The 12,070-nt window shown below is 42.0% G+C and overlaps 1 protein-coding gene across 1 annotated transcript in view; it reads right to left on the reverse strand.

Moving 5' to 3' along the window:
• LMTK3 (lemur tail kinase 3) overlaps window positions 1–12,070 on the reverse strand; it is a 206,341-nt gene that overhangs the window by 102,640 nt on the left and 91,631 nt on the right. The window contains exons 10-11 of the mRNA XM_086930342.1: window positions 6,102–6,223; window positions 1,922–2,071 (exon numbers count right to left, since the gene is read on the reverse strand). Of these exons, the coding sequence (XP_086786468.1) occupies window positions 1,922–2,071; window positions 6,102–6,223 (272 nt within the window). The remainder of the gene's footprint in view (window positions 1–1,921; window positions 2,072–6,101; window positions 6,224–12,070) is intronic.

Here is a 12,070-nt window from a genome sequence, read left to right on the forward strand (position 1 = left end):
GTAATTTGCAAGCCACCTATATTCAAGCCCTGTGACCATTATTGGGCTTGGTGTGTTGCAATGGAAGTTCATCTCTTGCATTGTGAATCTTCTCTACATTATAATTTTTAGGTGGTGCTTTACTTTGGAGTTGCCCACTATCTGGAGTCAGTGGAAGAATATGGGTCATGAGTAAGCAATGGTGTGGAATTGGACTCAATCAAGTGGCTTGCCTTTAATCTTATTCATGGTTTTGTAGTATCCCATCGTGTAATTTTGTGTCAGTTCCATCTTGAGATGTGGCACTGGGGTTGAATTCTCTTCATTCAGAAGAAACAGAATCTGTTTTGGAAGAATCTCCACAGTATCTGTCCGATAATGTTTTCTTCCTAGTGGTCATTACTGCTGCAAGGCATTTGGCTCTTTAGGAGACCTCACGTGCAGTGCTCCTTTCCTGAACAAGTTTAACATAGGCTGGTATTGAAGCACATTTTGCCTTTGAAGAGGCTGTGAATTTACGCAGATACCAGGAACAGCAGTACAGGGTGCACTGTCCTCCTGGCTAGTTATCAGGTGTGCAGTAATTATGCTCTTGGGCCAGTCTCCTGAATTCAGTAGGCGAGGCAGTGTCCTTGCTAGTTTTAGGTCAGTCAAAAATACACTTAGTCCATGTGTGGGTGGATTTCCGTGGCCTAAGATTTGCCTTATAATGGTTCCCAGGGCAAGTCTAGGTATGCTATACTATTGGCAGAAGGGCAGGGGCCTTGATTGGAGGGCATTTGAAGGCCTGACCTGTCAAGCTTTTTTCCCAGAATCAGCCGGAGGTGGAAGATAACACATCCTTGGAGTTTTTTTGTTCTGTAATTACTGTTAAAAATTAAGTAAATTCAGATGATTATCATATGCTGGTGTGCTGCATTGTTTAAATTATTACTGGGAAACACCCACAACCTCTTCATCCCGATGTATTATCTTTCTGATATGAATGACTAAGTCATGGATGATGGTCAATGCAATAATGCTTAGATTACCTAATGATTTACAAACAACAAGGGCAACCTTAGAACAAGAACCTTGGGCAGTATATGCTCTATTCCAAACAGCGGTTCATGAGCCAAAAAAACAAATTAAGTAAAATATAAACAGAAGATAGTTAAACAAATCCATGTACATATTTCATTTTTGTACAAAATAAAGTGGACGTTCTTATACTTGAAGCCTTTGTCCTGAAGATGACCCCTAAAGTACCCGTGGTTCGAAACGCCGTTCCTGCTTGAAACGTGGCATAAATAAGAGAGGACACCATTGTTATATTATGTATTTCTGTACATGTTGTTTTGTTGTGTTTTTTCTCTGACATTGTTTGTTCAGTTTACACGTGTCTTCACACTGTTATCATTGTTAGTGTAACTGTATGAGTGTCATTATTATTATGTTTATTTTCTGTTTAATTTCCTATTGAATTTACATTAAATATGATCTTTTGATATAATTTTTTGGTACATGGTTATTGCGAAATTCAGTCAGCACTGGGCTTTTCTTCTGTTTAACTATCTTCTGTTCATATTTTACTTTAATAGATTACCTAATGGTCATCTCATTACTTTCATATCAAGCTGATTAATCAAAGTTCTTGATGCGTGCCACCCCTCCCTACATTGGCCTATGACTTTGTTCTGATGATTGGGTAAAATCAACGCTAAAGATTGGAGCAACGCAACATTTAGTGCATTCCCAGTTGTAATCATGGGCATGAAAGGACTTTCACTGCAGAATTCTGATTAGAAAGATTATACTCTTTTATGAAGCATTAGGATAAGAAAGACATAATTGGAGTGATGGCATTATCAGTAAGTAATCAAAGCTGTCATTTAAATACAAACCCCCACTCACGGGGGAAAAATTTCTGAACACAAATGCCCATCCCTCCTAGCCTGCTCACCAGTAGTCAGAGTGGGGCAACTTGAGCCGGGGCTTGGCAAGCTTCATCTGCTGCTCCTTGATGACGAAGGTCAACACTTCTTCATCCGAAAGGTGTCTGTAAGGTTGGCTGCCAAACTCAAAAAGCTCCCATATAGTCACTCCAAGAGACCTTAGGACAAATAAATAGGCACGTCAAGGGCATGACATCAGGGAGACACCTGCATGTGTTCAAACTGGACAAGAGAATCATTATACAGATGTGAAGGCTGATTGGTGGAACAGATGTGAGGACTGGTGATATAAACAGAATCTAGAGGTGAGAAGTGATAAGGGACGATGTTCAGATGTGAGGAGACGAAAAGATTGAATGCATTCAGATGTGAGGAATGGTGCTGGATGCATGTGTTCAGATGTTGAAAGTGGTGAAGGAGGCAAGTGTGAAGAGTGCTGAGGGAGGCATTTATTTGATTTTGAGGAGTGGTGAGGAATTCATATGTTCAGCTTTGTGAGAACGAGGAACACGGGTGTGATGATGAGGGAGGAAGGAGTTCCTGTATGAGGGAGGGTAAGTGAGGTAGAGTTTTGGTGTGTGCTGTACAGAGGGAGGCAACCATTTGTTGTGAGGTGTGGTAAATGAGGCAAGTGTTTGTGTGTCAAAAGTAATACGTAGGCAAGTGCTCAGGTGTGAGGTGTATGTTGTTCAATGTGTGTAGAGCATTAAACAATTGTTCACATATGAGGAATGGTGAGGTTTACAGGTTTTTAGGTGTGAGAAGGGGTGGGGATGTAAGTGTTCAGGTATGAAGATTGGTGGGAGATACACATGTTCAGGTTTGTATCACCGAGTAAAGCAGATACAGCCGTGAGAAAAGCAGATTTTCAGCTGTATGACAGACTTGAGTGATATTGAGGGAGCCAAGTGTTTAGATGTTTGTAGTGTGATAGAAGGTAGGTTTTTGGATGTAAAGACAGGTGAGGGAGGCCCGCCCGTGCTGAGGTATGAAGCGTGGTGAGGTGTTCAGATGAGAGAAGTAGGTGATGTAAGCAGGTGTTTTGGAATAAGCACAGGACAGGATTCAAGTGCTAGGGTGTGAGGAATATTGAGAGATGTGTTTGTTTAGGTGTGCGGTGAGGCAAGGAATGCAAGTGTAAGAAGTGATAAGCAACGCAGGTTTTGAGATGTGAAAATCAGTTATGAAGGAGGCAGTTCTGGAGATGTGCTGAAGAATACATGCACATATAAAAGCAACAACAAACAAAGAAGAAAAGATGGATTAAAGAAGGAAAATAGAGGTTGTCACACAACAAAAATAAGCAAGGAACACACTGAAGGAATGGGGAAATCATTACGAGCAAAAAGATATGTATGTGTGTAATACATTTTAGTCTATTTTTTGTTTAGGCAACAAAAAGAAACCATCAACAACTCAGCATTCAAATGCTGTTAGGTACAATGTCACAATGCCACTTTATAACCGCAACTTTACCAAACATTGGCAAAGTCAATTGCTCTACCCTATGCGAGAGTTCTTGGCTTTGGGACTGTGCTTTAGCCCTATTGTACACCAATGTGGCTGCTGTTTAGCATGGCTAAACAATAATGGTGTGGGTTGGGGTTGGGAGGGGTTGGTTTGGTGTAGACTGAAGTGGGGCAGATTACAGTGGGGTTAGATTGGGGTAGAGTGAAGTGGGGAAGAGTGTGGTAGAGTTGGATAGATTGTAATGGATTGGGGTAGATTGGAGTGGGTAGCAAAACGCCCTTCCTTTTTCCATTTAAAATAACAGTGCAATATACTTAAATAACAAAAGAGGATCTCCACAGCGGACCAAGCAATTAGCACCTCAACTTCAACAGTCCCATAAAATGTTCAATGACATGTGCTGTTAAACCTCCAAGACCTGCTGTGGTTCGGTCTCACTGGGTTCCCAGATAGAAGCTTGAAAAGACGTAGAGGCAGCACCAGTTATAAAGTAATTAGCAGATTACTTAAATATATTAATTTCTGCAGAACTCTAATGGTACTGCCATGCCTGTAGCACAACACCTCCTTCAGGGGGTCCGTATTAAAGCATCTTAACCGACCCAGGAAACAGCAGAGTCAGAGAAATAAAGCCCCATATAAGTCACTGAATGCAATTGTGTCTACTGATAATATTGGCATACCATGTCACTCCAATCTGTGAGAGCTCAGGTAGATTTATTAATAACCTAACATGGGGACACATAGTCTGCACACTATGCAGAGAGGAAACAATATAGTCTTGGATATGGCTGGAGAAGAACTCATCCCATGGGAACAGAGTCTTTCTGATGAACTTAACCCTCAGTAAAAGAGGGCAATTTGCAATGTCCTAGTGGCTCTTGCTAAGCAACTCCTTCTGTTTGCTTCTTGTCATTCTGAACCCCTCTGATGGGGGAAGGACTTTGAGTTCATTCCAGGAACTACATAACTGCAATACCACAGGGTCAGACCCCTGCCAAGCCAAAAGCAAAATGAAATAAACAGTTGCAAAGCAATAGGTCTTGCATTAGTGAAAGTTTGAGCAATTGGAGATTAAAATGATAATGTTTATTAGATTTTTTTTTTTTGCCAAACAATATCGCAGCAGTAGCATAATAAAAGAAAATTCACAAAGCAAGAAAAGGGTGCAGTACCAAAGGCTGTTAGTAGGCATCCCTGTGGAGTTGTAATAAGACCTCTATTGGCCACATAAGGTACTGCATTCTTATCGCAATTATAAAGTGGAAGATTGCAGCAGAGCATACGTTTCCATTTGTTTTTATTGGAAGTTAGATTTTTTAAATCTTGTTTTGGTGAAAGGCACTCTGCCACTCTGCCACTCTGCCTCTTTGACACCATATTGGCAATACATATCTTCCGGGCAGTCATTTTTCTAACACCTATTGCATGAGGGAGCGGGGTACTACAATATGCTGAACAAAAACAACTTGTGACAGGGCAATCTATTACGCTGGGCGACATTCAGCCAGGAGCACCAGATCCTCGTTTAGTACCTGAGCACATACGCAGGATCAGCCTGCCAGGGCATGGCTGTCTGACTCTTAATTGGGCTTTAAAGTAGGCATCCAGAGACTGATATATTGCACTAGAGTTTGAAATACTGGAGAAAAAAAGTATATCCGAGGGGCCGTGCACCAGTCCTCACTGCAATGAAGCCATTCAGCCATGTACGGGGTGTAGTTTGAGCTTCAAATCAAAAAATTCTGGGATCAATGGCACATGGCTATTTCCGCGAAGGCAGTAAATACTACCTTTGCATGGGTTGAAGGAATGGGCTGGAGCCCTGAACAACTGAAACAATCTGGAAAAAAAAACAGGTATGTGCTTGCAGTTTTGATTTTTTTTATGACAAGATTGTCTTGTTTGTTAGTGTCAAATTTCCTTGTAAAAACAAGCACAATGGACGGAGTAGCAGGCAGGGCGAGTGGGAGGGGGGAAGAAATAGTACCATCGAATCGGGAGCGGTGGACGAGGACTGATTAGGTTTAATTAATCTGTGCTTGGTCCCTGCCTTACAGTAAGGATCGGAAATTACGTTTGGCGAGTACTGGCCAATTAAGGAGGCTACAAAGTATAGGGACCCTACAGCCAATAAATAGTGAGCATTGGGAGGGCTTCAACCCCTTTTTGGAAAGAACAATTTCAGGCAAGATCCTAAAATGGAAATATAAAATAAATCACTGGCTACTGGGCAACAACTGTGCAGGCAAAATCACTGACAGCATTAAAAAAAAAATACAATTTAAAAAGCACACTATGAAAAAAGTTTTGGGAGTAACGAGAAATAACTATTTTTAAGCTGAAGTGAACAATGTGTCCACGTTTGTTTTGTGCAATTTCTTAAAGTGAATGAAGCCAATGGCTAAAGTCGACTAGCTTGTTGCCCATGCTGTATGATTTAGTGGGTGGAAGCTAAATGTGAATGGCAATTCATCAACGAATGAATGAAGCCCACTAAAATAAAATATTATGTATGCATTTTTTGGGAAAACAATAGAGTAGCAAGACAGCTAAAACTGTCTCAAAGTTCAGACCTAAAAAGGAAAGATGGTGGGAAGAATGAGTGTGACTATGGTTGTAGAGAAGGATGGATGCTAACAAGAAAGAGTATAAGAAAAGCAAAACGGGAAGGGGTAAAGAACGGGGTGGAGCAAAAAGGAATGTGCATTGTCCAACCAGACGTTGCTCTCCTTGCTCTGATCCACGACCACAAGGTTCCCATGCACTTCATCCAACAGCTCGGGAGCCACCCAGCGTAGAGGAATCCAGAGGCGGTCTGGGGTAATGTAATAATCCTCCTGAAAAAAGAGACAACAAAATAATGACTGCCACCAAAACTGTACACTTCAACGCAAATCACACGCAAACGGAGGAAATATATAATACAAAATAAAAAAGACATAAAAGCAAACCCTGCAATATAACAGGATCCTTGAATTAAGCACACCATATACTAAAATATATGCAAAGAAAATACTCAAAATAAAATCAGACACAGCAAAATCACAGCACTGTCAGTGTGTCAGTGGCAGCTCCTCCGTTAATGCAAAGGAGCGTCACCCCACTACTTTTTAGCAGTGAAATAAAGGGAAAATAAAATTGTCCTACTGAGGCAGCTTTGCAGGGCTTGTCTGCTCACAGAGCAGGGCAGGGGCAGGGGCAGGAGTGGTAGTACCCTCCTAAGTGCGCAATGACTGTTTGGCCAGCCCTGTCGGGCCGGCAAAACAGTCATGTGCACTTCGCATGTTCTCCATGCAGGCTGTTCAGGCCGAGCGAGGGACTACGGAGGAGAGACGCCGCGAAGAAGCGGGTAGAAGGTACATTTAATCTTTTTCTTTTATTTTTTAATATCCGCTTTTTCCTGTGTCCTTCCCCCGCTCCTCTACCTCCGATCCGTGCTGGCCACAGCTGACTAATGTACAGGGCACTCCAGTCTAAATAACAACCACTTCAGGATGCACAGTAACTTAAATACTGGCAAGCATTTTAAACAAAAGAAGAGCAAAATCACTGTATGCTTCGCACAAGTACAACATACACTGGGATAGATTAAAAAAGGACAATTCAGCAAAGACCCACCCACACATTGACACAAAGGAAGCAATGCAACAGCATCCTCTCTCTGTCTGAAGATCCCGCCAACACCAAAGCCAACGTCTTCTACAGATGCAATGCATGATGAACATGGTGGCCTAGATGAAGGATAACTGTCTCAAACTCACAAAAAGGGAAATTTAGATTTTTCACAGCCTGCTGGGCAGAAAATCTGGCCAACAACTCATGGTGGCCAGGGGAGCTCAGTACACCCCACTTTCCAACAGCCCATTCCCAAAACCTCAGCATCATCCTAGATGACAAGCTATCCATGAAGAAGCAAGTCAACGCAGTATCTTCAGCCTGCTTCCACACCTTTCACATTCTATGGAAGATCTTCTGGTGGCTCCCGATACACACCAGAAGGAATGTCACACAAGCCCTCATCACCAGCAGACTGGACTATGAAATATCCTTTATGTGGGAATCACTACATGCCTCCTGAAGAGACTCCACATAATTCAGAACTCAGTAGCAAAGCTCATACTCGACATCTCAAGAAGGGCCCATATCACACCGCCTATCATGAAAATGTACCGGCTCCTGGTTCTGAGGAGATGCCAGTTTAAGCTGCTGACCATCACCTACAAGGTTCTGCACAACGAAGGACCAGCAAACATCAACAAATGCCTAACCTTCCACTAACCGTTCAGACTCCTCTGATCAGCCTCCCTCTCCATCGCAGACACCCCATGTATCCGTCGATCCTATAGAGGAGGATGCTCCTTCTTGCACCTGGCATCCAAAACCTGAGCAACCTCCCCCTGCAACTCAGGATTGCACCGTCACTCCAACAATTCGTACGAGACCTAAAGACGTGGCTGTTTGAGTAATGACCACCACACAGCAGCGAACAGCCCCAGCACCTCAAGTCCCTCAGAGATGATTAACTAGTGCTCTATAAATGACTGATTGATTGATTGATTGAACAGCAGGCATACCAACTATAAACAAATCAACATTACAACACAGATTTTGCTCTACAGTAGAGCACTGCAGAACACTTTGACTCAAATCACAGACCCACACTTAGGCACCAAGGAAATAATACATCAACAGTCATTTAAAAGAAAAATCACAGTAGTACACCCGAAAAAAAGATAGTACATATATCTAAATAGATTGAAACAGGACAGGCCGTCCCAAATCACACCCATACGCTGACACAGAAGGAATAATATACAGGCAGACATACTAATCAGACACAGAACAAATCACAGCACCAATTACTATTGGACCACGATATAGTGGCAAAAATTTTTTTAAAAGGCAGCGTATGCTGGAACACATTGAAACATGACACTCCGACCTAATTCATGCCCACCTCCTAACACCAAGAAAATATGATATTGATGGTAATTTCAAATATAAGCAAAATCACTACACCCATAACGCAACAACAGAACATACAGAGACGCATCCAAACAAAACACACACTGATGCAAATTATAGACTAAACTAAGTATGGAGTTAAACACCAAGCACAAATCAGAACAACTCATGCATTTCTAACACAAAGGAAATAGCGTACTGACACACATACATCTAAATCGGACACAGAACAAAATCACACATGCGCCATTACTCAAAAGAAATACCATGTCACATATTTGACCAAGACAGGCAGATAAAAACCATGCCGGTAGCTATAAGAACAGGGCACTTACATAATTTCTAGGTTTCGCCTGCACAGCGCTTGTGCTGTGCTTGTGAAATCTATTGAATTTAATATATCTTAAAAGGGGCTTACATTCCGCCTACACTTCTTATTGGTTTGTGTGCCTGCCACTTTACTTTTCCTCTGTTTCTATTGACCATTGCACACTATTTCCTGTTGCTCCTCATGGGTTTCTTTTATCAGTGTCCTGTGGCCCAAGTACTGTTTTCATCTGCTTTTGTGGTACTTTTTATTAATGATTTGCAAAGTTTCGCTGTCTCTTGTTCTTAAGCACTTTGGCCAATGTCTCTTATGCAGCAGAGCCGTATTGCTCACTTTTAACACACCTACTACTACACATACTGAGTTGTTTCTTTTTAGTCTGTAAAACAGGATCGTACCTTATCCTGCCCCACTTCTGTCTACAGCTCTCATCATTTTCTGTGTCTCTTCTCCCTTTGGTTATCCCTTTTTCTTTATTCATTTGGCCAATGTCTTTAAGGCAGCACAGCTATATCACCCACTTTTGCCAATTACAACATACGCTTAATTTTTTTCTTTGTTAGTCTATAAAAGAGGGCCACTACAAACTGCTGGCCTGCCCCAGACTACTACTCCCATCAGCCTCTATACCTCCATCTGACTCAGGACTGCTGATAAATCTTTCTGATAGTCCCGGAGACTTGATGCCCTTGTTGGAAGACATTCTCTTGCTGAACGTACTACAATGCCAAACTCTGAAGAAATAAGTAATGTGTATATAGCTTACAGACATAGGGGGGCTTACAACTAGAACATGCAGCCTGCACAGAGACGGCTAGAGGGGATACACCACACCCGTACACGCACTGTAAACCCCTGCCCTTATTTGCATTGGAGTTTTTTTGGAAGGTCGTAGCCAGCATGATGGCGCTACTCGGGGGAGAGTGCTCCCTCACCTCAGAGCTTGATAAACTGTTTTGACATAAGAGTGAGTGTATCACTCTCAGTGCTATTGGAGGCAAGGGTGAAAGTGCCATCAAACATCCGTTGGTGTTGACATCCACCAGTTCTCATCGTAGATATGTTTTTTCCTGCTAATGCTGTGTGGTGAAGGAGGGTCTGCCCTGACAGCTCACTTGGACCATTGGTGCCTCTGAAGGGCCTGACCTGCATCCTTCTCGTTATCCTGCAGCCTCCAGAGAGGATGACTTCCAGGCAAGATTAGGTTACCCTGGAGGCAGGGACTTGCCTTTGCTCTGCCTGTTGACCCTTCTAGCCCTCTGGGGTGTTATACTCGTTTTAGCAGACTTTGAATCTTGACTGGCATCATTAATCGTTCTGCCTATTTAATTTACATTGTTTTAAGCGTTTAAGCTTCAAGGAGCCAGCTTTCCATTTCCAAAAAGCGGATGCTTCGGAGTTTCACTGACAGGGGAGGAGATACGTCTGGGTGCATTTAAACAGTGAGGATTGTTGTGGTTTGCCAATCCCTCGCTCATGATCACTTTTACATTGATGCAAACATTGTTTTTTTCGCTATATCCAGCTGCTACCTTCACGTGTTGTTCCCTAATATTCATTCATATGTCTAAAATGAGCACAAATCCATGTATGCACCAGGTGTAAACACAGTTTATGCATGGGATTTGTTTTCCTCCCGAATCGCACCAGTTAGGTCTAAATGACTACGTGAGAGTTTTATGTAGCCGTTTAATTCAATAAGGAGGAACCTAGTTCTTCTGCATGCATTATTTTACCGAAAGATGAGGTTTATTGCCTGGTACTTTGATTCACTGCTTTCACCTGATTGTTTTGATGAGGCCACTGAAACTATGCATCGGGGAAAAAACAAATTATCTGTCATTGTTGACTAAATTATGCTACAACAAAAGGCTAATTCTGTTGTGTAGTGCAGTACATTTTGAAGCAGTACTAGCTCTGTTTGGGCAGAGATTTCACATTATTGATATGTTGTTGAACACCTAAATGCAGCAGTCAGCATCTTCACATCAAAAGGCCTTTCCCTGCATGGCAAAACATGTGGTTGTGTATTTAGTAATTTTTGATTTATTTGATCTAGAAACATTTTTGGGGGGTTTTGTTACAATTTACAAATTATGTAGAAGATGATGAATTATGTGGCCACTGCAGCAAGCCAGTCATTATCTGGGGAAAAAATTCAGTTACAGAATCACTTAATCCTGTGGCCCTGGTTATCATCAAGTTCAAGTTTTATTTATTTATGATCTTGGAACACCGGAGATATCCACATAAACTGAAAAGCCAACATCATTTAAAAAAAATTGTGCAGCATAGTTTCTACAATCATAAGAGAAAGCTGACAATAAAAATCTCCAAATACAAACATTAGAATATTTGATACAATAGGGAATAATTAAAATATCCATTATGCCCTTAATACTGTATAACATCAAGTTAAAACCAAAGTTAGTAACTGCTTCCTTCATAAAATGAGCAATAATGCAAATTTCAAAAACGCTTAAAAAAGTTAAAAATCCTATGACAAAATATTTCATTTGGTGGCTCATAAATAGAATTAATTAGTGTAGAGGCCAGGAGAATAGATAATTGTAGACAAATTGGTCTCATCCATTTACACCGACACAATAATAAAGCGGGCAAATAAATAGCACATGATTAACCTGGATAAAGTTATTACACAAATTACAAATCGGGGAAGAACGATTCCATCTAGACAGTACATTATTATTATTATTATTATTAATAAAAAAATGTATAGAGCGCGTAGTCACCCTGAGGTATCCCAGCGCTGAAGATCCCTACCTCTGTGGGTCTGGGGGCAGAAAGAAAAGGGAGGGGGGGGGGCAACGGGTTCAGGTCGGGAAAATTAAAGTTAGGGGAACAGGAGAGTTTTCAGGCGTTTTCTGAACCGTAAGTAGTTGGGTTCTGTTCTCAGGTCTCGGGGGAGAGCATTCCAGAGACGTGCAGTGTGAACCGAGAAGCGTGTTCCACCTGTGCGAGTTTTCTTGAATCTCGGAAGGATGATAAGGGATTCCTTGTCCGATCGGAGGGATCTTGGGGCCTTGTATGGTCTTATGAATTTCCTAAGAATCGGGGGGCCTTGATTCTGCAGTAGTTTATGCGCCAGGCATAGGACTTTGAATGTCACTCTTTCCCTCACTGGGAGCCAGTGAAGGAGCTTCAGCGCAGGTTTTGCTGAGGCTCTGGCAGGGGTGTTAGTGAGGATTCGGGCGGCTGCATTTTGAATTCTCTGTAATTTGTTCAGAGTTGCTTCGGGCGCGCCCAGGTAGATTGAATTACTATAGTCGAGCCTGGTGAGTATAAGGCCTTGGACGAGAAGTCTTTGCGAGGTGGGGGGAAGAAGGTGCAAGATTTTTCTCATGGATTTCAGTAGCCCAAAGCAAGTACC

Source organism: Lissotriton vulgaris, chromosome 7 (assembly GCF_964263255.1).
Source record: "Lissotriton vulgaris chromosome 7, aLisVul1.2, whole genome shotgun sequence".
NCBI classification, from domain to species: domain Eukaryota; kingdom Metazoa; phylum Chordata; class Amphibia; order Caudata; family Salamandridae; genus Lissotriton; species Lissotriton vulgaris.